At 43.9% G+C, this 27555-nt stretch overlaps 1 protein-coding gene across 2 annotated transcripts in view; it reads right to left on the bottom strand.

Annotated features, from left to right (window-relative positions):
- tbc1d4 (TBC1 domain family, member 4) overlaps positions 1-27555 on the bottom strand; it is a 286904-nt gene that overhangs the window by 126725 nt on the left and 132624 nt on the right. For both annotated transcript variants that reach the window (XM_073027970.1, XM_073027976.1), the window contains exon 2: positions 2242-2811. In XM_073027970.1, the coding sequence (XP_072884071.1) occupies positions 2242-2811 (570 nt within the window). The remainder of the gene's footprint in view (positions 1-2241; positions 2812-27555) is intronic.

Raw genomic sequence — 27555 nt, 5'->3', positions numbered from 1 at the left:
TACAGTGGTCAACTGACCTATCATCCTGCATGGCTTTGGTGATGTGGCAAAAGCAAACGTGCAAACTCCACACGGACAGTACCGGAAACCAGGATTAATAGGAAATTAGTAATTGTTTGATTATTGTCACATGTACCAAGATATAGTACAAAGCTTATGTTTTGCATGCCATCCTGACAGATCATCCCAAACGTAATTACAGGAAGGTTGCACAAAAGGAAAAGTAATAACAGAATGCAGAGTAGAGAAATACCAGTCCAGGCGGACAATAAGGTGCAAGGGCCAAGGTGAGGTCAACTGAGAGATCAAGAGTTCATCGCTATCGTACAAGTGGTCCACTCAAGAGTCTTACAACAATAGGATAGAAGATATCCTTGTGCCTGGTGGTGTGTGTTTTCAAGCATTTGTAACTTTTGTCTGATGGGAGGTGGCAGAAGAGAGAATGAGATGGCAAGGATCCTTAATTACGTTTGCAGCTTTCTCGAGAGCGGAAGTTTGGACACAGTCAAAGAAAGGGGAGGCAAGATTTTGTAACTGGTTTCTGTAGCCATAAAACAGCAACTCAATTAACTACACCACTGTGCGACCCCAAAAAAGTAGACATAGTGAAGTATAACTTAAACTTCAGTGAAGTAATGGCACACGCAGTTTATACTCCTAGATTCTAGCTGCAAAGATTACACAAAAAAGAAATGTTGCTCTTTTTCTCGGCATTAGGTATTCATGATAACCTTCATCAGGACTGAAAAGGAAGGGGGAAGATGCCAAAATGGATCTTTGATAGGAGATAGAAGCGAGCAATGCAGGGTAAGGGGACAATGAATTTGGGGGCAGTGGATGGGAGTCCCCCAGTTGATCAGGTTAGTGGTGGTGCCGGAGACAGTTTTCTGATGGTCTGGAGTGGGATCCTCTTCAAGGGGTAGAGGATGTCTGAGGAGGTGTCTGAGAGTCGCCGCCTGCTCTCAGCAAGGTAGAGGTCAGTCTGCCGCACTACAACGGCATCCCCTTTGTCTGTGGGTTTGCTGGGAAGATTGGGATTGGTGTGGTGAGAGTGGAGGGCAGTGCGTTCAGATACGATAAGCTTTGAGGTGGAGAGAGGAGTGCTGGAGTCGAGCTGGTCGATGTCTCATCGGCAATTCCAGATGAACAGATCCAGAGCAGGCAGAGAACCAGGGTATGGAGCAGGGTTGAAGACGGGAGAAGGGGTCAGTGCGGGCTGTGGAATTCTTGCCAAAGAAGTGGGTGGGCTCAGAGACGGAGGCGACAGAAGAAGAACTTGATGCATGGGACAAAGGTAAGGCCATTGCTGAGGACAGAATGTTCTGCCACAGAGAGGGGAAGGTCGGGGGAATGATGAAGGCATGGAGAGGATCAGAGGTGAAGAGAGTTGCTGATGCCAGAGCACAGAAGACGGTTGGGGTGCGCAGGAAAGCGGTGAGCTCCAAGGACCCAAGAGGTGATGGTGACAGACAGGGGTGGAGAGTGGCGGTGGGGGGAGGGGAGCTCGGGGACCCGGTGGCAGTGAGTAAAGTCTCGGCCTAGAGGTGCTGGTGGTCAAGGTCCAGGTCCAGGCTGGAGCTGGAGCTAGAGGGTGCACAGTCTGAAGACATCCGGGGTCACAGGAACCAGCATTGGCAGCAGTGGAATCCAGCTTCTGGATCCATCTGGGGTCAATGGAACCAGAGTTGGCCACAAGAAACAGCCCAGAGACCTCCATAACCATTGGAGCCAAGGATGGAGTTGGTGAGATCCGTGATCAGGGGACATCCGATCAAATCGAGATCTGAGCAGGGAATGGTCTGGGGGGTATCTAGGACTGTTGGAGTTGGAGACGATGGGATCTGCAGTCTAGAGCAGACAATCTACTGATTTTTATTGATATCCCTGCTCTGTTCCCATGGCCTTGCATAGCTTCACTGTCAATTGGAAAGCCATTGATTAAACTTCTATCACTCTTTCAAGGGAAAGCATCATGGATTTTTTTTTTAAAAACATGCTGCTTAAACACAAATTTCCTCTCCCATTGTCACCATATGTTACAAAGGAAACATGCAAGCACTGCATATGAAGCCTCTATCTGCTCAACGATGGGAGGACATTAGCAATTGAATTAAATAAAATGCTAAATCCAAGGATACTCATTAATGTTGGAATCACATAATAAAGAATGTTTCTTTGCTACTTTGAAACAGAACTTTGATTTATCCAATCACCTGGCTCTTTCTCAGAAAACACACGTACCTGAAATAACATTGTCCGATTTTTCTCTGCGTCAGAGGGCTGGACGTGGCTTGGGGCGCTGGCGTGACGACGTCGAGGAGGTACTTTAGTGGCGAGCTCTGGCACCTTCCTGGGCCGGATGCTGGCAACACTGTTGCACCGGTACCGGAACTCGGCCTGCTCATCCTCAAGCGGCACGTCCTCCGCGCCGGGCTGGGCCAGCGCCGAGCAGGGGCCCGTGCCCGGCAGCTCACCCTGGCCGCCGCCGGGGGCGCAGGGCAGGTTGGTGCTGACGGCCGCCTCGTCGGCCGCGTCGCAGAGGAGCTCCCCCCCCTCACCGTCTTCCGCCGGGGAGTCCTCGTTCAGCAGCTTCAGCCGCTCCCTCTCCCGCTGGTGCAGGGCAAACTTCTCAATGCAGTCATCGATGAGAGTGGACGGGGCCTTCTTGTGCATCACCACCACCTTGCCACAGTACAGCACCTCGTACTTCTGTGAGTTGTAGAAGGCGTCATCGCTGTCCTGCCGGGACTTGGCATCCCCTTTTAAGGAGGCCTTGGAGACCTGTCGGATGCTGCTGATAACATCAGGAACCTGGAACAGCAGGAAGAAAAGTGTTAGGGATCCATGGTGTAAGATAGGGACCAAATGCAGACTGACCAATGGTCTTGAAGAGTCCCTGAGTCAGATCCTGACCTTACGGCTTCCTACTGTTTCCATCTTCCATCCCATTCCCAGCCTGACCGCTCCATCCTCAGCTTCCCATGCAGTTCCAGTAAGGTTTGATCCCAAGCTCAGTAATTACTTTTCACTTTTCCATTACAATATTTCAGACCCAGCCTTTAAATTAACACACACAAATTTCTGGAGGAACTGAGCAAGTCAGGCAGCATGATGGAGGGGAATAAACAGTCCACGTTTCGGGCTGAGAGCCTTTATTAGGACTGGAAAGGGAAGGGTCAAAAACCAGAATAAGAAGGTGGGACGAAGGGGAGGAGTACAAGCTGGCAGGTAAGAGGTCCTCATTCCACTATCATCAAATCTACCTTGAGTTTCGTTATGGTTCTACTGTTGAAACCTTTCATCTTTAATTCCTTCTAGCTGCTGCCCTGTTACAGACCTTCCTTTCTGCTGTCTCCCCCTCCCCCGTTCCCCACACCCAGAAACACTGTCCAGTTTTTTCACCATAAAGCACTATTGATCTGAAATATTTAAGCCGCTTCTCTTCCCACCGAAGCTGCACAATTTGCTCGGCATTTTGAAGAATATTTTGATTATTTTTCCCACTTTGGCAAAACTTATAATCAGTGCTAAAATAAAAATTCTTGGTAATCAGGCAAGGTGACTGAACTTAAATTAAGGCACATTGAATGCAATTCTGTCCAGCTGTACAGCGCTTCAGTCAGACACAACAGAGCCCGGCATGGTTACACTCTCCCTATAGACCAGGGGTTTCCAACCTGAGGTCCACGGCATTAAAAAAGTTTGGGAATTCCTGCTTCAGACTGGAATCAACTAGAAATTTAGAGCATCTATTCCAAGCTGCACTATAGTTCAGCTCTGATGGAAGACTGCACTATGAAAAGTTATCATCTTTCGGATGCAAGGGATTTCCAGTTCTAATTAAATGCTAATGTGTTCCTTTGGGACATCCTGATTGTACAAAGACACTGAAAATTGAGATCACTGTCCCTCTTGTGAATTCACAGCCCTAGTACAGTGTGGAATAAAGGGGGTCAGGGGAATGGTCTCTCATACTAAGTCCACATATCACCTGAAAAAGTAAAACAATAGCCACCGGACATTAGCAACACCACACAGAAAATCTTTTTGAAGACTAATTGATCAAGCTAGCCGGTACCTTTTTAATCCAGTAAGAGAGTGGAGCCATGAGAATCATCCAGAGGAGTCGTTCTCTGAAGCACTACGCAGGGGCAAGAATGGTGCACAAGTACTTCTCTCTGAACTGGATTGATGCAATCTTGCTGGCTCCCTCTCTGGGAATGTAGTGAAGGTTCTTTTGGCAGTTGGAAATTTGAAAAAGGAAAGGAAGCAATGTTCCAGATGTTATCTGCCTAATTATGATGTCATTCAGCTGTACTTCCAAGCGACTACAACAAATAACATAAATCTGCACAGCCTAGGGATTGTAGTCCTTGCACTGTTTTCCATTCAAAGAGACGACTCACAGTCCTGTCTGCCGATATTTATAGAAAGATTTTTAGTCACTGGTACGAAGGTTATATTCACATCTGTGACTAAAATTTACACTCAGGATCTCAATGAAAGCATTTTTACTAGGCACACCTCACAGGCTCAGGGCAATAGCAAGCACTTCACCAGCCATTCATTTACTTCCCAAGCGTGGACACTACTTAAACGTGAGTGCACGGACATTTTCTGCAAAGAAAGATCCACAATGTTTTAGTGGTTTGATCCTGCTTTCGGTCAGGACGGTTACAAAACTGCGTGAATTGTCGCAATGAAACAAGAGGACACACAAAGACTCCAAGAATCACAAAAGCATGGGGTGCTGGCCTATCGGCCCATTATTTTCATACCCGCCCATTGATAACCCAGGGTGAGTTGCTTCCAGTCCTGAGCTTTCTCCCCGGGGCTTTCTATTCATGGAATCCAATTCCACCCACGTGTCAGATAACCCTCCAAGAGGACCACACCCTTGTTGTGGTTTGGAGGCTTGTGTGTCTCAATCACCTAGGGAGCTATGTAGGCTGAAGTCCGGGCTTTCTGCTTTGGTGCTTAGTCGGGTCACCCATGCCAAAGTGTAAAGGCTGCTGCTGCTCCTCCAGCTTCGGGGGTTCAGCTCAGGGTCGCAACCCTGAAGGGTAAAATAAAATTTGTTTTGGAAACAGCAATGAAGAATCCTTCTACATCTGAGTGCAATGGTATTCCTGAGTCTCCACCCAAGACTTGCATACCTCAGTAGTGAAAACCGAGTGGAAGCTTCTGACAAGATGGAGGAAGCTCTGACCACCACCAGAGATGGAGGATCTTCATTGATGCCCTAAATGCCCCAGCGGCGTAACGGGCAGTACACAAGTCAGTCAGGTACTGCTCTCCAGATCTCAGACAGCTGCTCAGAAACAAAAATCTCCTCTTCCCTTCAGTTCTTCAGTTTCACTTTAGATCTTTGGCCTCTCCTTATCAGCCTGCTTGCCATAAAAACGCTCTCTCTCTAGTTACTCTCACTACCAGACATCTTCAGTGGACCATCATGATGACCCAGCCTTCTGTTCTGACACAGCTTGCTCTGTACTCTTCTGCCAACGCCACTGGCATCCCCACACCGCTTGTTAGAGCAAAAGGGTACACACTGCGTTGCAGCAATGAAGATATTATGCTGTCTATCAATACTCAGTTAAAATAGCTCACATCTTACACAAGCAGGATTAGCAAGTTTCTCCCTTCACAGAAGCGACCTGACTTCCTGGACACTTCCAGCATTTTTGAATTTTGTCCAAAAGAGTTACATGAGGTCATTCAGACTGGTTGAGGTCACCTGTATTTTACTCTTTTTTGAAGAATGCAGAGAGCAGATGAATTGCCCAAGGCACTAAAATGTGCTAAAACATTTACTGAAATATGCAAATATTTTCAGCTTCAACAACCATGCCTTCTTGGGCAGGAGGTCTTGATTTTCAGGCCTCAGCAAGTGCTTCCAGTCAGAACACAGAACAACATATACAACCAACGTGACAATTTTCCTCTCAGAATATTGACTAGTTTAGGTAGCAACCTTTATTTAGTTATTTGGAGATACAGCGCGAAACAGGCTCTTCCGGCCCAATGAGCCACATTGCCAAGCAATTCACCTGAGCCTAATCACAGGACAATTTACAAAGGCCAATTAACCTATTAACCGGTACATCATTGACTGTGGGAGGAAACCGGCACAGTTCGAGAAGGTACAAACTGCTTACAGACAACACCAGAATTGAATTCTGGAATGCCCCGGGCTGTAATAGGGTCCCACTAATCACTAAGCTACCTTCTTGGTGTTAGTTTTGCCCACTTGGTAGACCTTCCACTTCTTTTGAATCAGGACACTGAAGGTTCAAGTTTCATTTTTACATTACTGTTTAATGGTTCAGTGCAATACTGGCGTGTTCTGCACTGTGTAGGTGCTTATTTGTACTGGCCTTCTGGCATGGTCTGGTAAAATCACAGGGCGTTATATGGGAAAGGGGCAAGGGAAATTTCTGCGGCATGCTGGATTAATTTTCCCTTGACAAACACATAGATTTGATTGTTACAATACTGTTGTTTGTTGGAGTTTATGATGTGCAAATTAGGAGCATTGGAATAAACTGCAGGAAGACAAGAGGCTGCAGAGAACAGTGGGCCCAACCCACTGGCACATCCCTCTACACCAGGGGCTCACAGACCCCTCAGTTAATGCTATTAGTCTATGGCATAAAAACGGTTGGGAACCCCTGCTCTACTCCATCAGAAACATCTCAAGAAGGCAACATCCGTCGTTGAAGATCCTTGCCATCTGGGCCATGTAATCTTCTTGCAGCTATCATGGGGCAGGAGGTACAGACCCCTGAGGTCCCACACCATCACTTTCAAGAACAGTTACTTCCCTTCAATCATTTCGTTCTTGAACAACTCTGAACACTACCTCAGTTTAATAACACAATGACTACTTTGACCACATTGCACTACAAAGGACTTTGTTTTTTTACATAAAACTTTGTCTTTGTGTAATTTTCTATTGCTTTACTGTGTAATTTATCTTGTAAATGCTACGTCTCTGATATTACGTCCCTAGGATGCTGCTGAAATTAATTTTTTCATTGCACCTGTCCATACACATATTTGTGCCAGTTACAATAAACTTAACTTTGACTTTTTCTGTTTTTGTTATTCAGTAGAGATCACAGCTGGTCCATGATCTGACTCCTTTTATCTGTATTGGTCTTACAAACTCTTAATATACAGTTGACCAGCTGAAATCCATCATGGTTAAAATTAACAGCTAGTCTAATGGTAACCGCTGTCTGTAAAAGAGAACTCCAACTTTGTGAACTTGCAGCAAAAGGAGCATTTCCCAGCTTCACTCTGACAACTCGATGACGTTGGAACTATAAATCGACCACAAACCTAAACAATCAAATATTAAAACCACTTTCTAACTTTATCTGCCTTATCTAACCTCTGCTTCAATACATTCTACTATCACACAGCTCCTGCTGAGGGCCAATCAAAAATATCCTCAAGGCTTAGATCGTTTTTTATTTCTTATTTCTTTTAAATTAACTGCCATGTCAGCATTTGAAAATGTCCTTCCAGGACTATAAACATTATAAAATCATGAAGTGTGTGATCTGAATGCAAGTCTTTCCTATCTCACATCTCTCAGATTATGTTAACACCACACCCACATTACATAATCAAGGTGCCATGTACAATTTGAGAACTAGGTTATTGATTGACTGAAGAGCAGATTAGATTCTAACAAGGCAAACCATGGCAATTTTTGTTCTTCTAATGCTCGTGTTTTTGCAGAACTACTCCACTGCAAGCTGTAGTTTTGGATTTATTCCAACTAAAATACTGTTGTTTCAGTTTGCACAAATTATGTTGGTGTAAAATCTATTAATTATTTAAGACAGTATACTGTATACTGCCCTTTAGTCTGCAGAACATGACTAATGTTGACTGACTTTGGTTAAGCTGCGTTGAGTATTGGCAAAATGATGCTCTAGAGAACAATGTACTTACTGTGCTAATACCACAGCTTTCTGCTCTACGTGTCTAATAGGAATCCTGGAGACATTTCATGCTGCCCTTTCATACGTGCCAGTTCCAGTTATTCTCTCTCAACCTTTGCACTGTAAGCAGGTACTATTCCTTGCCTCCTCTCACTCCTCTACTCTTCACCAAATTCTAAAACAGGTACCCTAATCAATGATCCTAGAAACTTGGGTTGATGATTTTGAACTTGCTCATTGAATATACCACTATTTGTGTTTGAGGTAACATATTTCTGCATTTTTTAAAAAATATATTCTTGGATAAGCACAGGTCAGACCAATATTAATTATTCATTCCAAATTGCCCCTTCTATTGAGTGGTTTGTTTGGCCACTTCATAAAGAACAAAGAAAAATACAGCTAAGGAATAGGCCCCTTACTCCACCATATCTTAACCGGCCATTTCAGACCAAAGATATGAAGGCATTTGGCCCATCAAGTCTGCTGATTTTTTTTCCCAACCGCATTCGCCCATCTTCTCCCCATAACCCTTAATCCCTTTACCCAATCGCTTTTTCAAATGACTTGACCTCCACAGCTCCCAGTGTCAACAAATTCCACAGACTCGTCACCTTCTAGCTTAAGAAATTTCGCCCTATTTCAATTTTAAAAGGACTCAGCTGTGCCCGCAGATTATAAACTCTGTGACTCTCTCAAAGACCACCCCCCCAATTCAGTATTCAGCAGGTTTCAACGACATCTTCTCTCATCTTTCTGAATTTCACTGAGTACAAACCCAGAATTATCAAATGCTCCTCATCCAAAATGCCTTTCATCCCTGGGAAGATGCCAGGACTGAAAGATGTTGCCTGTCTAACTAATTCCATCAGTGTACACACAACCCATATCAGAATCAGGTTTAATATCACTGGCATATGTCTTGAAATTTGTTAACCTACTGGCAGCTGTGCAATGCAAAGCATGATAAATATAGAAAAATAAATAAATCAGTTACAGTAAGTACATATATACAGTATGTATATAGTTAAATATAACACAAAAACAGAAATAGTTTTTAAAAAGTGAGGTAGTGTTCATTGGTTCAATGTCCGTTTAGGAATTGGATGGCAGAGGGGAAGAAGCTGTTCCTGAATCGCTGAGTGCGTGCCTTCAGGCTCCTGTACCTCCTTCCCGAAGGTAACAATGAGAAGAGGGCACACCTTGGGTGATGGGGTGCTTAATAATAGACGCCGCTTTTCCGAAGCACCACTCCTTGAAGATGTCTTGGATAATATGGAGGCTAGTACCTAAGATAGAGCTGACTAATTTGACAGCTTTCTGTAGCTCCTTTCGATTCTGCGCAGTAGCCCCCCCCCACCCCCATGCCAGACAGTGATACTGCCTGTCAGAATGCTCTCAGAGATACATCTGTAGGAGTTTAGCTACTGTCATGCCTTAAGCTGCATCAATATGTTGGGACAAGGTTAGATCCTCAGAGATACTGACACCCAAGAACTTAAAGTTGCTCACTCTCTCCACATCTGATCCCTTGTTGAGGATCGGTTTGTGTTCCTTCATCTTACCCTTCTGGAGTCTACAATCAGCTTTTTGGTCTTACTAATGTTGCATGCAAAATTGTTGCTGCCACACCACTCAACTAACTGCCATATCTCGCTCTGTACGCCCTCTCGACTCCATCTGAGATTCTGCCAACAATGGTTGCATCATCAGCAAATTTGGTGTGCCCGTGTTAATCGTCATTGAGGAAGAGATGTAATTACAAATCCACACAGACTGTGGTCTTCCAGTTAGGAAGTCAAGATGTCTGGATTGGAATGTATTAGTAATTCAAGGATCCAATTGCAGAGACCCAGGTTCTGGTGCAGTATTCAATAAACAGCATTCTGACATTGGTGTTCGTATTGTCCATGTGATCTACGGTCGCATGAAGAGCCATTGGGACTGCATCTGTCATAGACCTAATGTGATGTCAGGGAAGTTGCAGTGGGTCCAGGTCCTTGCTGAGCCAGTTCTGGATTCTAATCACGACCAGTGTCTCAAGGCATTTCATCCCCATAGATGTGAGTGCTACTGACAATAAGTCATTCCCTGCTAATTTCTCCACATCTCAGTTCTAAAAGGACGCCCTTCAGTCCTGAAGTCATGCCCTCTTGCCCTAGAATCCCCTACCATGGGAAACAACTGTCATGTCTAATCTGTTCAGGCCTTCTAACATTCTGAATGTTTCTGTGAGATCCCCCCTCATTCTCCTGAACTCCAGGGAATGCAGCCCAAGAGCTGCCAGATGTTCCTCATATGTTAACCCTTTCATTCCTGGATTGATAATGGCTGGGGTCAACCACCTTATAAAGACACTGCCCAGAAGAAGGCAATGGCAAACCACTTCTGTAGAAAAGTTTGCCAAGAACAATCACGGTCATGGATAGACTATGACTGCCCACGTCATGCGACACAGTACACAACAAACAAACCTTCACAGATACTAGAGCAGGAATTTAGTGATCTGATGCCCTGATGAAGGGTCCTGCTCTCAGCCTGAAACATCACTTCCCTCCGTAAATGCTTCCTGGCCTGCTGAATTGCCCCAACATTTTTTTTTGCATGTGAGCTGCCATGCTACTAGATCTCACATTATCAGATCTACATCCATTTGTACCAAGTGAAAGCTCTCCTCATTACCACCTCTGTTACCTTTGTTAGGAGCAGCATTTCTGCAGTGTTTGGAGAACTTAAGCCATGATCAAAAAATCCTGACATTAAACTTTGGCTGTTTGCCACTTTGAGTAAAACCACTCCAAATATCTTTCCAAACAGTGCAATTTGTTACTTTAAATAAAGGGGCTTTTGTCTACTTGATGTTACACAGACAAACTCAAGTGTTTGGAGACATCCAATTTGTATAACAAATTCCCTAGTCATTGGCATGCACATTGGCTAACAAAGTGGGTGGCATAATCTTCAATACTCCTCCATTTAATTATGAATATTTTGAGTCTCATCACCAAAATATGAGCACCACAAGCAGGGGAGATATTATGATTGATTTCAAAATTGTGTAGGTCTTCAATCAGTTCCCATTGTGTTTACTGTGATTAATGAAACACAAGATGAAATGTGTGCTCGCCTGTTATACCTAATGATTGGTCCAGGAACGAATGTGCACTCTTTCCTCTGTCTCCAACCTTCATCGGAGATGCTACTAGTATGTCTATTTATCATTAATAACCTTGGATAAATTTCTCAAAAGGCAGCGAATTAAATTCAAAAAAAATAAAATAAAAAGTGTCATCCACGATGTGCATTCCAACAATAAACTACATAGTGAGACGAGAGACTTCAGTCAACAGAAGAAAAAATATAAACTGCTATTATATAAACTATAAAATATAAAATATCAGGCAGCATCTGTGGACCCACATCCTGAAAAGACGATGATGCGTGACTAGCTGAGTTCTTCCAGCAGCTTGTTCTTTTGCACACTATTGACAGCAATGGATTATACCACTGGGGATGCTGTTAATTACAGAGTATAGCCCAGTTATTTGTAACCTACTAGACAACAATGGATTCATCCTTCTGGGATGCTTCCAACACCTGGTTTAACTACAGGTGGTCTTTCAATGTACAGATCACTATTGTCTCGGCAATATCCACTAGCAAAGAAAGACCAGTGTCTTCCCCGAGGCCAACACGAGGTACAGTCAGCTCTTTACGGGTAGGGCACATCACTTAAGTTCAAGTTTATCGTCATGGGCATACATACACAGTATTTAAATGTCACTGAAATTAAGCTCTTTGCAGCAGTGACACACTACATTACAAGCATAAGTTAGCCTGAACTTAAATTAACATAAATTATGTGCAATTTACATGGCAGAATAAATAAACATCACGATGTTAGCTGAGGCAGAGAAAATGAAATATAGTCTGTGGTAGTGTTAGGGTTGTTCAAGAACCTGATGGCTGTTGTGAAGAAGCTGTTGTCGAACCGATCCACCTGTGGACATACAGAATCCACTGAATGAAGCTAAGGGCCAGTGGGCTTGGAAGCTGGAGAAGATGGAAAATTTCCTTCCCCTGTTCCCACATGCAAACCATATTGATTCTTCAGACAGATTCACATTAGTGCTTGTGAGTTCCAGATTTAATTGACTAATTTTGAAATCTAGAACAGCTACGGTGAGATTCAAAATTATGCCTCCTGATAAACAGTCGACCTCTCTAGATAGTAGAGTTGGAACTTAATGACCCGATGAAGGCTCCCAGCCTGAAACATTGACTGTTCATTTCCCTCCATAGAATCCGATCGCTGTTGTTGACCGTCGAAGGATGAGTCTTCAAGTTTCTGCACGTCCTTCCTACGTTTGACAACAGACTCATAAAGAAGACACGTTTTCCCAAGCTCTGTTACAGGAAGAGCTTACTAGGCGGGCAGGGGGAAAGGCTGAAGGATGTGCTCGAAGCCTTCTTGAAAGACTCCAGCATTCCCATCAATGTCCTGAAATCAGTGGCCCACCTTTGCTGCTGGGGAAGGTGAATTCAGATTTTCATCGAGAAGACTAAACCCAGGCATTGGGAGATCAGCAAAGTCCAACATAAATGGTGAAAGCAGCACATCACTGCGCTCCTTCTCCCACTTACACTGTGATTCCGCGTTCTCATACAATTCGAGGCCCTGCCAAGAACCCCCAGCTCCACCCATATTTGCAATCCCGCGTTAGTCTCATGGCTTTATCAAAACCCACAGAACTGAAGTGGACCCTCAGTCTTCAGGGTCATCTCTGATGAAGCAGCTGGCCATTACACTGGGCCGATGATGAAATTGCTTAAGAGCACATGCCACCAGGTTTATGGACAACCTCTGAACAGCTGTTATGAGACTTTTAAACAGACCTCCTGTGCAATAACGTTGAACTCTTGAATTCACAACTTGCTTCGTTGTAGTCCCTGCACTTTACCGTCTATTTGCACTGTACTTCCTCTGTAACTGTAACATTATATTCAGCATGGTGTTACTGCTTTTCCTTGATGTACTTACGCTCTGAAATGATCTGTTTGCATAGTATGAAAAACAAAAGCTTTTCACTGTATCTTGGTACATGTGACAATAATAAGCCAATTACCAATAATGCCTCAGCGAGAATTCAAATTCCTCTCAAAAAAAAATCCTTTTTATTAAAGCAACACACACAAAATGCTGGTGGAACACAGCAGGTCAGGCAGCATCTACAGGGAAAGCTTCTCCCTATAGATTCTGCCTGACCTGCTGCGTTCCACCAGCATTTTGTGCGTGTTGCTTGAATTTCCAGCATCTGCAGATTTCCTCGTGTTTATCCTTTTTATTAGCTGGCAGACCATGTTAAAATCTTCTGCAATCTTATGTTACTCTTAGTTCTGCAGCCACACTCAATAATTTTATCTTAAAACCTGAGGAAATTTTCATTCCGGTGTTCAATATTCACGGGTCTACATTGTTGGAGGTCAGGATTCGTGGGCAGAAGGTCAGTTGCCCTTCTAATCTTGACGTTCTCAACCTCCCAAGCTCCTCTGTTTCAATGCCTCTCCAGGAAGCTTGCCCAGTGATGTGGCAACATTTGCCATGACCCATTTGTGACTGGAGTTAGAACAGAACCAGATATAATAGCACCGGCATATCTTATGAAAGTTGCTATTTTGCAGCGGCAGTACAGTGCAATACGTAGTAATAAGAACTATAAACTGAAGTATATATAAAAAATAAGTAGTGCCACAAGAGCTGAGAGTAAAACACTGAGGAAGTGTTCATTGGTTCATTGTCTGTTCAGACGGCCCTATTCCACGCTGTGTATCAACCAATCAACAAAGATGCTGCTCTGGCTCATGCAATTATGCCACAGAGTTCCTTTCCAGCAAAGCTTAACAGGTCTATTAGCCAGTACGTAGCACACAGAAAATGCTGGAAGAACTGCCCTCGGGGCTGTGTACTAAGCCCCCTCCTTTACTCCCCATATATCCATGACTGTGTCGCCACCCACAGCTCCAATCGGCTAATTAAATTTGCCGACACTACATTGATGGCCTCATCTCAAACAATAACGAGGTGGTCTACAGAAAAGAAGTCTTCACCCTGACACAGTGGTGTCAATAAATCACCCTCTCCCTCAATGTCGCAAAAACAAAGGAGTTGGTTGTGGATTACACGAGGAATGGAGACGGGCTAACCCCTATTGACATCAATGGATCTTGGGTTGAGAGGGTAAACAGCTTTAAGTTCCTCAGCATCCACATCACCGAGGACCTCACGTGGTCTGTACACACCAACTGTGTGGTGAAAAAGGCACAACAGTGCCTCTTTCACCTCAGACGGTTGAAGAAGTTTGGTATGGGCTCCCAAATCCTAAGAGCTTTCTACAGGGCATCCTGACTGGCTGCATCACTGCCTGCTATGGGAACAGTACCTCCCTTAATTGCAGGATTCTGCAGAGAGTGGTGCAGACAGCCCAACGTAGTTCTGAACTTCCCATAATTCAGGATATTTACAAGAACAGGTGTGTAAAAAGGGCTCGAAGGATTATTGGGGACTGGAGTCACCCCAACCACATACTGTTCCAGCTGCTACCATCCGGGAAATAGTACTGCAGCATAAAAGCCAGGACCAAAAGAATCCGGGACAGCTTCTTCCACCAGGCCATCAGACTGATTAACTCACGCTGATTAGAGTGTACTGTATGTTACATTCTGTTCTATTGACTATAAATTACTATGATTGCACATTTAGATGGAGACATGGCGTAAAGATTTTTACTCATGTATGTGAAGGATGTAAGAAATAAAGTTATTTCAGTTTAATTCAATTATTCTATCTCCTGTATATGAGCTTGCTGGATGCCTCATATGAAGCCCAAATTAAAATCGCAGAATGAAAAACCAATCACCTGTTACAATCCTATGGTAATGTAAAGCACACGACATTGTGATACACTGAACAGCATAAATAAACAACGGCTCGTGCTTCATGTACAAATAAGACACTAAACTTCACAGCTTTGCCAGTGGCCTGGGGCTCCTGCAATTACATTGCTGTCCACCGAGGGGCAGTGTTGGCTGATCACAAGCAGTCCCAGCGCTAAATGGAGAAAAAATGGGGTCATAATTCAAATCTTTTCACTCCCACTAGTGCACAACTGACGAGCAATGAGTGACTATCCTGTTGGAAAGGTCTTCATGTCTGAACGTGGACTGTCAAGAAAGAACTATGAAATTACCTGAAGAAAACATAGATTATTTTATTTAAGAAAGGCTCAGAGGCAGTCCAAGAGTCACCAGATGCATTACTGGTCTGAGAGTATTGACCAACTATGAGAGTCTGAAACAGATAGATCTGTGTTCTTTAGAATGTATTATTTTGGTAATATTATTGAAATACATCTCAGTGAGGCTCTGGTAAAGGCCTTGTTTGCAATTCTGGGTTTCCATTGGCTGGAGTAGTGTGCATGGGCCCCACACCGGATCAGTCTGATATAGATCTGTCCAACCCTGCTCCTTGAAGTCACAACTGGAAGTCTCTCATATAATTAAGGCCTTGACATAGACTGTCAAAAGTACAAAAAATGAGGGCCTTCAGTAAATTACTTCTGCAGGGGAATTAGGAAGCAGACTCCCCCTCACTTCTTACCCTTCTTCTTTCCCCTGCCTACATCTTTTACCCCTTCCCCTCTTCTTCACCACCCCTCCCACTTTCCCTGGCCTTCCCTCCCTTTCTCCCCTCACGCCAGTCCCCACCCCGTTCTCCATCTCCCTGCCCCCCTCCTTCCTGCCCACTCTCCCACTCATTCCCCTCTCCCTTTTCCCTCTTCCTCCTCACATTGCTCCCTTTTCCCTGCTCCCTCTTTTCCCCCATTGACATTCCTTCAACAGATTCATTTTTTCACCAAATAGTTCCTGCAGCATTTTGACTGTGTTGCTCTCAGATTTCCATCTGCAGCCTTTCTCATATTTACGATTTATGCTTCATCCTCAGACATTCCAATTGCCGAACTCTTTCTGAGGCACCCAGCCCCTCAGTCTCCAGTGGCAACGAGTCCCCACACTGTGGTCTTTCCCACAGCCTTTACTGCTATTGGTTTGTTATATCACATGTGGTTAGGGCATAGAAGCAAATATTAACTTCGGCAACCAATCCTTATTCCTGAACATGGACTGTAGGTTAAATTTTAAATGCAACCCCAGAGCTGTGAACAGCAGTTAATTGAAAAACCACACAATGCTGATTAACATTTGTTTTGGGTGTCTGGAGTGTATGTGTGAAGAAGGAAGTGTGACAGTTATATGCAATTGAACGGAAGCATTGTAGATACATTGTAAATATAGAATTGTCCTTTGATCTTTAGCGTATAAAAAGTCATGCAATGTTGGGTCGAACAGGCCTCTTCCTCTGAAAGGGTCTCAATATGAAGCCTGCTGCTCGTCTTTGTTGAATAAAGCACTTCCATATTCAGTAGCTTCAGTCTCTCCCCGGTGACTTTGTTCACATTACAACATTTACCAAGATACAGTGAAAACCCTACCTCCGGAACTGTTCACACAGATTAAATAATTACTCAGCGTATTGAGCTAGAATAAGGTAGCAATCCAGAATAAAGTGTAAAAGCTCCCAAAAATATGCGGTAGAGAGAGACAAAGAAGTGCAATGTAGTTCGGCACAACGTTGTAGGTCTGTTCCTGTGCTGTAAAGTTCTGTGTAAGATCATAATGAGGTGGATTCTGAGGCCAGGAATCCATCTTGATGTACAGGAATCCATTCAAGTGTCTGATAACAGTGGGTTGAAAGCTTTACTGTGTGTGCACCAAGTTTCAGAGGGTCCCTCAGCATACAATGCAGAGAGTAAGCACCAGACAGGTCCAAGGACTAGCCAGCCTGCTTGCTTAATTTTACTGTGGAGCAAAATCAACTTTGCCCTCCCACCGGTGAGGCGGTGAACAATAGGACAGCTCCTCCCGTTCACCTGACGCCCTACCTTCGACCCCACAACGCCGGCAAGCCCATAGAATAGGTTGTGTTCAAGTTAGTTGTGGAAGCTAAGCAAAGTCTGACATTGGTGTGACGTATTCTTGTTAGGCCTTCATCTATAAAGACTTCTACAGATCACTGTGTGTGGCACTATGGCACAACAGACAGAGTCACTGCCTCACCGCACCAGATATCCAGGTTCAATCCTGACCTCGGGTGCTGTCAATGTAACACTGGCACACTCTCCTCCGGTTTACTACCGTCCCAAAGCTGTGTGTGTTGGAAGGTCCATTGCCCATCACGATTTGTCCGTAATATGTAGGTGTGAGGTAAAATTGTGGTGGTGGGGCAGGGAGTTGACAGGGATGTGGGGAGAACAATAAATGGGACTAGTGTAGCACTAGTGTGAGAGAGCACTTGATAGTCAGGGCAGACTCAGTGGGCCGAGGGCCTGTTTCAGTGTTGTAGGACTTCTCATCACCTTAGTAAAAGCAGCCAACATAATCAAAAGCCCCACCCACCCTGGACATTCTGTCTCTCTCCATCAGGCAGAAGATTCAAACGCCTGAAAGTAAGTCCCACCAGGCTCAAGGACAGCTTCTACCCCTCCAATATGAGACTGAAATAACTCCCTTGTGTGATAACAGGGCTCTTGACCTCGCAACCTACTCGTTATCATCTTGTACTTAATTGTTTCCCTGCACTGCACTTTCTCCGTAGCTGTTACATTTTATTCTATGGTTATTGCTTTACCTTTTTCTTTTTTTAACATCATTGTCAGAAACAACAGACAACAAACACACTCACTCACCCTAATACACTATGTAATGATTTGATCTGTTGTGAACGGCATGCAAGACAAGCTTTTCAGTGTATCTCAGTACATGTGACAATAATAACCCAACGCTGTAACAATACACCACAGCAACTCACCAAGACTCCTCAGAAAGCACCTGTCGATCAAACTCATGACCTCTCCCAGCTCGAAGGACACGGAGAGCGAAGGCACTCACTCGCCTTACTGACTTGGGAAGCATATCCACATTCACTCACTGTTTCTGCGCCAAGATCCTGGAACACGCTCCCTAATACACCCAACGCCTCAGAGACTGCAGCTATTCAAAAAGGCAGCTCACCACCACCTTGTCAAAGTCAACCAGAGAGGGGAAAGTAACCGCTGGCTCAGCCTACGAAACCCACATCACTTGAATGAATGTTTCAAAAAAACACAGGCCATAATGTATAGGAGCAGAATCAGGCCATTTGGCCCATAGAGTCATGCCTATCCATTTTTCCTCTCAGCCCCAATCTCCTGCCTTCCCCTCAACCCTCCAATATCATTCAGAAACCAAAAACAAAACAGCAAAACTCGGGCTTCATTTTCTGTGGATAGATATTTTGTCGCAGCCAGGCCAACTAAAATGTACCTTCTGGTTCCACGAAATGCTTCTGCCCACTTCCATGTCTTTGTGACCACACTCACAGGTCTAACCCTCTTATCTGCTGGTGGCAGACACTGGGGCACCTTTGTTCCAACACTGCACCCACGCCCAGGCCTGCTTCTTTGTAGCAAGTCACGGGGGAGCAGATACAGGGGCCTGAGGGCACACATTCAACTTTTTTAAGAACAACTTCTGCCATTAGGTTTCTGAATGATCCATGAACACTGCCTCTCTATTACTCCTCTGCACTCTATTCTTACTTGTAACTTGCAGTAATTTCGATGTGGCGCGCTGTACTGCTGCTGCTAAACAACAGATTTCACAGCAGACATCAGTGATAACATACCTGATCTGTTCCTGTATTTCCACCCAGGAACAAACAAATACAAAGCCACAGAAGATACAAGAGCAAATGACCAAAAGCCATGGGAAAGTGAATGACGCAATCAAAAGCAGAGGAACATGTACATCCCTCAGCCCATCCTGTTCATGCCAACCATTACGTACGCAAGTAATCTTGCCACCTGCCTACAGGAAAGGTATCAGTAAGAGACCGCGACCCACCCAGCCAACACACTTTTTGTCCCTCTTCTCTCCGGGAGCAGGTTCAGGAGCTTGAAGATTTGTATGGCCAGATTTGGGAACAGCTTCTTTCCAACTGTGATAAGACTGCTGAACGGATCCTGACCCGGATCTGGGCCGTACCTTCCAAATATCCGGACCTGATTTGCACTACCTTACTTTATCTTCTCTATTTTCGAAGTATGATTTATAATTTAAATTTTTTATTATATTTACTTGGATTTGTACTCCAGGGAGCACGAAGCACAGAATCAAGTATCGCTGTGATGATTGTACGCTCTAGTATCAATTGTTTGGTGACAATAAAGAAAAGAGAGCAGAAAAAGATTACAAAGCTGTTGCCAGGACTTGGGGACCTGAGTTATAGAGAAAGGTTGAAGAGGTTAGGATTTTATTCCCTAGAACATAGGAGAATAAGGGGAGATTTGACAGAGGCATGCAAAACTCTGACGGTTCTAAACAGAGTAAATGCAAGAAGGTTTTTTTTTCCACTGAGATTGCGTGAGATTACATGGGTTAAGGCTGAGAAATGAAACATTTTAGGGGAACATGAGGGGGAACTTCTTCACACAGAGGGTGGTGGGAGTGTGGAACGAACTGCCAGCTCATGGGCTGTCAGCTGTGGGTTTCATTACAACATTGAAGAGAAATTTGGGTAGGTGGAAGAATGGGAGGGGTATGGAGGGCTATGCTCCATGTGGAAGTCAATGAGACGAGGTAGAATATTAGTTCAGCACAAAATAGATGGACTGAAGGGCCAGTTTCTGAGCTTTTATGTTCTATGACTCTATGGCTTTATTACTCTAATGTCTCCACTGCATAGAGAGGAAAGTAGGGAGAGAATAACAAACCGCTGAGTTGTTTTCACTCATTTGAACAACCAGTGGATCAAGTAGCACCTTTGTGGGGAAATCAGTTGTTGGTAAATGAGTCTGAGACCCTACGTCAGGACTGAGAGTTACAGCTGAAGCCCTGGCTGATGAAGGGTGGGGGGCAGAGGGAATAGGAACAGGGGGGTGAGAGTGGAGGGGGGGAGTAGGGGGTGTGGAAGGGGGAAGAAGGGGCGTAAGGAGAGATGGGGTGGAAGAAGGTGAAAGAAGGGGAGAAGGGGAGAAGGGGAGAGAGGAGATGGGGGAGATGGGGAAGAGGGGGGAGGGGGAGGAGGCAGGTTAGAAATATTGGTGCATAATTTTGAATGGCGCCATCCAAGATCGCCTCCTAAATCAGGGTTTTGACCAAAACATTCAAAATTCCTTTCCTCCCACTGAGCTCCTCCAGCAGATTACATGTTGCTCCAGATTCCAACATCCTTTTTGTCTCCCTTGTGTGACCTAAATAAACTTCCACCAGTGGTCAGACTTCTCTCGATATGAAAACCTGCTGCACATCTCTACAAGGGATCTCTATGGACTGACGCCAGAAGGCACAGGCCAGGTCAGTTACTCAGCGTCACAATTATACCTCAGACCAGAGCTTGCCAAATTTGCTTGGCATAATCTTTAGTGGCCACATCAGATGGATTCCCAGATCTATCAAACAGCTGTTCCTCTCCCTCTCCAATTACTCCGACCTCTGAAGTGCTCCAGGGAAATGAAAATAAAATTCTTATTTCTGAACACCTCCCTGGAATGAGTAAGTTGCATTATGTGGAAAGATGGAGCAGGTTTAGGAGAACGGGTGGTGATCTCAATGAAATTTAAGAGCCTGAGGGCACTTGACAGCCACATTTAATCTTTTTTGAGAACTGAGAACCAGTGAGAGCATGGTGGAAACACTAGACTCACACCCAAATCAAGTGCTTCTCAGCAAATGCAAACACATCTGTAAAATATGCATCTACCATGAAAAATGCATCTTCATCCCCAGAGATAATTTGGTGAAGTTGGGAAGAGAGTTAATAGTAAAATTGTTACTTGTTTCTCGGAAGAAATGCCACTCACATTACACAAGACGGCACTACTTCAGAAACTAAACAAAAATGATACAAAGGCACAGAAAGATAGATGGATGTTCAACTAAGACAGGGATTAAGAAGAATTTTAACTCTCAAGGGATCATGATGCGTTTGGAACTGTGTGCCTTGGCAAGGTGCTGGTTCTATCATTTAATATTAATTATGTCCAAATAAACAGGTTATTGGACCACAGGGGAAGTAAACGGTTAGAGAGAAAACAGGCAGGAAATGAAATTGGAAGTGGAACTGGATAAACAGGAAGAGCTAATCTCTCTTCGCTGAGTAGGCCGAGATTTCAATGTACTGGTACAGGGAAGAGGAGCGATTTGAGGAAAGGAGTAGAATAGGTTTACCAACGCTACATACAGTATACTGAGATACAGTGAAAATCTTTTGTTCGTGTTTCATCCAGATAGATCACGCCACACATACGTACATCGATGTACAGTGAGAAAAAACAGAAAGCAGTGTCATAGTTCCTAGAGAGAGTGTAGTGCAGGTCGGTAAAGAAAGTCAGTGGCCATAACTAGGTAGATTAGGGGATCGCCGTATAGCACGAGGTCTATTCAAGAGTCTGATATAGGTCTCCTTGAGTTGGCTGGTATATGCTTTCAAACATTTACCCAGTGGGAGGGGGGTGAAGACAGAACGTCCAGAGTGGGAAAGGTCCTTTGTTATGTTGGCTACTTTCATGAGGCAGCAGGAATTGTAAACAGAGTTCAGTGGTGGGCAGGATGGTTTGTGTTGTGCTGCATTAAAAGATTTCTGCAACTTCTCACAGACTTGGGCAGGACAGTTACAATGGAGTTAGGGCCGTTGATTAAGACTACAGTTGGTCAACGAATGCCAAAACAGGCTTGACGAGTTAGAGGGCCTAATCTTGACTATATTGCTTATATTCAGGGAGAGAGAGAGAGCCTGTGGTACGTCAAGTTACCGGGTGAATGGTGAATGAGTAGCCTTTGGGGTACTGCAAGTCTGTGTCTTTATGCATGCTTTGCTACATGCTTGAGTGCTCAGTGCGGGGGGGGGGGGCACCAATGCTTTTTGCCGATGGGGAAGCGGGGGTCGTTGCTGCTTGTGCGTGGGAGGAGGGGCTTTAGGGTTCTAATGTTTAACTGTCAGTCATTCTTTGGGGCACTCCTCTGTTTTTGTGGATGTTTGAGAAGAAAAAGAATTTCAGGATGTATATTGTACACATTTCTATGACATTAAATGTACCTATTGAAATCTATTTCTAATGTTTCTAAATGTTGGGAGTTTAGTCCATAAATGCAGGTGATTCCAGAAAAATAAAACATCCCAAATATTGCACCAACAATTCTTACTGGCATTCAAGTTCAAGTGTCGAATGAATACCCATGAACAGAGCCAAACAAAACAACATTCCTCCGGGGCCAAGGTGCAAAACGCAGCACAAACAGTCATACACCGCACAAGGCACATATAGCACATACAAGGTAGCAGTAAGATACAAATCACACAAGACAAGAAAGTAGTCCGAGTCCCTAAGTCCACGAATGTTGCAGCAGTCTGCTGCTGAACACGATACAGCTAGTCTTCTGCCCAGTGCACAACTGGGGGGGAAGCACAAATTCCAGCTTAAATGACACACCACATGGCCTCTAGTGGAGCACACCAACTCCAATGCCGCTCCCCTGGGTGACTGTATACTGGCAATACAGTAGCTTGAGGTCTAGTCCTTGTTACAACTGAGCCCACACAGCTCCCCCGCCATCTGCCAATAAACCAGTCAATTGGACTTCGAGTTTCACAATAACAATGTTCAACAGGGTCTTCCAATCACAAGAAAGTGACTAAGGTGAGCACTAATTACTTTCACTGGCTATAGTGTAAGGCAAGATAGTCTTAAGGGAATTCACTGCATTTAGTTCACTAACTCTGTGTTTTCCTATATCCCTTTGGGCGGCAGGGTCGCATAGCAGTTCCTGCATCGCTTTATAGTGCCACTGATCACCAATCGGAGTTCAATTGGCTGGCTGTAAGAAATCTGTATGCGTCCCCGTGATTGTGTGGGCTTCCTTCAGGTGTTCCAGCTTCGCCCCATATTGCAAAGATGTATGATTATGATTAATGATTTGCGGGCATGCTACATTGGCAAAGGAAGCAGGCTGCCCAGCACAATCCTCACTGGTATGATTTAACACTAACTATGCACTTCACCGTATGTTTTTGGTGTTTCAATGTACATGGTTGTAGTTGGGAACTGAATGTCCAAGGTTACACATTGTATCAGTGGGATAGAAAGTGGGTGGCATGACGCTGCTGATAAAGAATGGCAACAAATCAGTAGAAAGATGAGACAAAGGATCAGATGATGTTGACTATTTGTGGATTGAGTTAAGAAACTACAAGGGTAAAAGGACCATGGTGGCAGTTATATACAGGCCTCCAAACAGTAGCTGGAATGTGAACTACAGATTACAATGGGAAATAGAAAAGGCATGCCACAGGGCAATATTATGATAGTCATGGGAGATCTTAACGTGCAGGTAGATGTTTGTAATGGATCTCAAGAGAGTAAATTTGTTGAATGCCTACAAGATGTCTTTTTAGAGCAGTTTGTCATTGAGCCTACTAGGGGGGTCAGCCATACTCAATTCAGTGTTATGTAATGAACCGAAGGTGATTAGAGAGCTTAAGGTAAAGAAACCTGAACAGGGAGAAAATCCAAAAACCTGAGATGCAAAGGGACTTTGGAGTCCTTGTGCAGAACACCCTACAGGTTAACTTGCAAGCTGAGTCAGTGGTGAGGAAGGCAAATGCCATGTTAGCATTCATTTCAAGATATCTAGAACAGAAGAGCAGGGATGTAATGCTGAGGCTTTATAAGGCACTGGTGAGGCATCACTTTGAGAATTGTGAACAGTTTTGAGCTCCTTATCTAAGAAAAGATGAGACAGCATTGGAGGGGTTTCAGAGGAGGTTCACGAGGATGATTCCGGGAATGAAAGCGTTATCATAAGAAGTCCTGTACTCGCTGGAATTTAGAAGGATAAAGAGGGATTTCATTGAAACCTTTCAAATGTTCAAAGGCCTAGACAGAGTAGGTGCAGAAAGGATGTTTTCCACTGTCAGGAAGTCTAGAACAAGAGGGCACAGCCTCAAAATAGAGGGGCATCCATTTAAAACAGAGATGCAGAGAAATTTATTCTGCCAGAAGGTGGTGAATTTGTGGAATTTGTTAGCACAGGCAGCTGCGGGGACCAGGTTGTTGGGTGTATTTAAGGAGAAGATTGATAGATTCTTGATTGGACATGACATCAAAGGTTACTGGGAGAAGGCTGGGGAGTGGGGCTGAGGAGGGGGAAAAAGGATCAGCCATGATTGAATGGTGGAGTAGATCAATGGGCCAAATGGCCTAATTCTGTTCTTAAGTCTTATGGTCTTATGGTTATAGTCTTATGTGACAAATAAGATAATCTTATTTTATAATCACATCCCTTGGTAATGCACTAACATTTCATGTGGAATGTCATCTGTAACACAGATGAGCAACAAACCTGAACAAGTTCATCATGATGTTGGGAAATCACACTGAAATTAATACAAATCTGCATATTTGCCATTAAAAGACGATGCCTCATCTAAGATGTGGCATGTGGAAACTGTGGTATAAGGAGAACTAGGAGTCTGCTAAATTCTTTCCCCTTTAGTGAACTGAGCAGTCTACTTTAAAAAGTCCCACAAGGGGCATTTAACACCACCCCTACCCATACCCTTACCCTCTCCATCATCCATGCTCCCCTCCTTCTGTTTCCCCTCCCTATCAGACTCTGTCATCTTCAGCCCTTTGTCCCCTCCACCTATCACCACTTCCCAGCTTCTGACATCATTCCTACCCTCCCACCCACCCCCAACATCTGCCAATCACCCCCCCCCCCTTAACCATCACCTGCCAGCTGTTGCTCCACCCCTTTGTACTGGCCTCCCCCTCTCTTTCAACCTGAATCAACGACTGTCCACTTCCCTCACAGATACTGCTCGACCCACTGTGCTCCTCCAGCAATTGTCTCTTGTGTCTCCACAGTCCATAAAGTCTGACTGAATCATGGAAGCCAGTGATGGAAAAGCAGGCCAAGCAGACTGCCGTGTATGTGCTAGTCAATCAAAACCCACCCAAACTATATGCACCTTCCAGCACTGGACCCAGACCCTGTAGGTCTTGGCTCCTCAGCTACACACCGAGTACAGTGTAAATGTGGGGAGCCTTCACCACATTGTGCATTTGATATTTCAGTTATATTTGAGTGATCTTGTACACACTGTATATTGATTAAGCACTATTGTTCATTTCAATAATCCATTATGGGCTACGTGTATAAATACGTGGATTGCATACGTCATCATGCTACATGATATGTGCGCGCCTCAGTTAAAATAAACCCAAAGTTATACCCACATTTCAGATTCCCGTGTCTTCCTTTGAATTAGTTTACTGTTTTGAAGTCACAAAATATAACATGCCACCCTTTTAGTCAGTGAGTTCCAGTGTCTGTGGATCGCTAAGTTCCAGACCTGGGCAGCAGGTAAACCACTGGGAGGGTGGGGGCAAAGGGAATCTTGTGATGATACTGTGGGATAGGAAAGGTAATAATAGCTGGAAATTCTCTTAAGCTTCCTAAAACTGCAGATTGCTTAGGCAGCCACGTAAAATATCCTTCGATGTAATTCAAACCACCACAGTTTAAATTTCTTTAAATGTAAAATAACTATCCTTTGTGGCATCTATGTGGTTGTAGTAATTAAAAAGGTTTAGTTCATAATGGGTTAATGTAACAAGCTAGCCATCCATTAAAACAGATAGCACTTTAACTGTTTCAACAGTTACTGTTGCAATCAGCAGTTACATCTGGCCCAGAACCAGTATTTCATCAGAAACTCCCAAAGTTAGCAAAGTCTGGAAAAGTGAAAGATGAATTGCAAAGTTCAAAGTAACGTAATTATCGTATATATGTCAGCCTATACTACCCTGAGATTTATTATCATATGAGCATTCACAGTAAATAGAAAGAAACACATTAGAATCAATGAAAAACCGCACACAAGACACAGAAAATCACCGATCTGCAAAAGATAACAAGCTGACAAGCTGTGCAGATGAAAAAAAGAAAAAAAAAATCAAAATAATAATAATATATAAATAAACAACATATTTCTGAGTTGAAGAGTCCTTGAAAGTGAGTCCATAGGTTGTGGGAACAGTTCAGTGATGGGGTAAGTGAAGTTGAGCGAAATTATCCTCTCTGGTTCAAGAACCTGATGGCTGAGGGGTAATAACTGCTCCTGAACCTCGTGTTGTGAGTCCTGAAGCTCCTGTACCTCCTTCCTGACGGCAGCAGCGAGAAGAGAGCATTACCAGGATGGTGGGGGTCTTTGATGATGGATGCTGCAGGGCTCCTTGTAGATATACTCAATGGTTGGGAGGGCTTTTACCAGTGATGGACTGGGCCATATCCACTACTTTGTGTAGGATGTTCTGATGAACATTTAAAGCACAGGGACTTCATTCAGGCTTTCACTGAGGTTACTGCAGACCTCTCAACACCTGGCAGACATCAGTTCTATTGGACAGAGAGGCAGCTTAAACAGTAAGTGAACTTGCTGGAGAAAAGACAAAGGAGGCATCCCAACCAAAAAAGGTGAAACTCTTTGCTGCAGAAAATACTGCGAGAATGACTCCCCTTGTGAGCATAAACTAGTCTATAATACACAATCATCACCAAAAAAAATCCAATAGGTAATTCAAAAGTAACATTTCTTTCCCAAAGCCAGCTGTAAAGCTGAGGGGCCAGATATGAAGTGTATTCAGCACCAAAAGTGCACCAGGTTATTGGCAATTAAGTATTAATCATTTTTCAAACTACAAAGTCCAACTTCAGAATCAGAATTAACATCATCTGTCATTGTGGTAGCAGTACAATGCAATACATAACAATAGAAAAAAATGTGAATTAAAGTAAATAAATAAATACATATATATAATACTTAAATTAAGTAAGTAGTGCAAAAAGTAAAATAAAAATGTAATGAGGTAGTGTTCACGGGTTCAATGTCCTTTCAGAAATCAGATGGCAGAGGGAAAGAAGCTGTTCCTGAATCTAGGAGCATGTGCCTTCTGGCTTCTATACGACCTTCCTGATGGTAGTAATGAGAAGCAGGCATGTCCCGGGCGATGGGAACTTGTAATGTAAGCTGTCTCCAGCAGCTCTCTTTTAATTCAATTGTCTTTCTCACTCTTTTTATATCTTTCATTTCTCAGTCTGTTTCTGGTTTTGAACCTACTGCTGAAACAGTCGGTTTCTCACTATGGAATTGGCAAACTTCAGGAATTCTCCCTTTTATCACTGCTAGTAGCGCAGATAAAATAGAAAAGTCAGTCCAAAGTAAATCACTGCCTCTATTCCACAGGCCTTAAACTGTTCATCAAAATCCAACATACAGGATTCTCCCAGCTCTATCTGCAATTATTACAAAAACCTTACGAAAAGGCATCAAATCAATACAATGCAGTGTCAATGACCAAGATTCTAACAATGCCAAGGCACATCAATATACAGCACAACATGCAAATACTTGCTGCTGCTAAAACACCTTCCTAAATCAATA

Source organism: Hemitrygon akajei, chromosome 2 (genome assembly GCF_048418815.1).
Source record: "Hemitrygon akajei chromosome 2, sHemAka1.3, whole genome shotgun sequence".
In the NCBI taxonomy this organism is placed as follows: Eukaryota; Metazoa; Chordata; class Chondrichthyes; order Myliobatiformes; family Dasyatidae; genus Hemitrygon; species Hemitrygon akajei.
The sequence above is the reverse complement of the archived record's forward strand: the minus strand, read 5'-3'. Positions and strand labels throughout refer to the sequence as shown.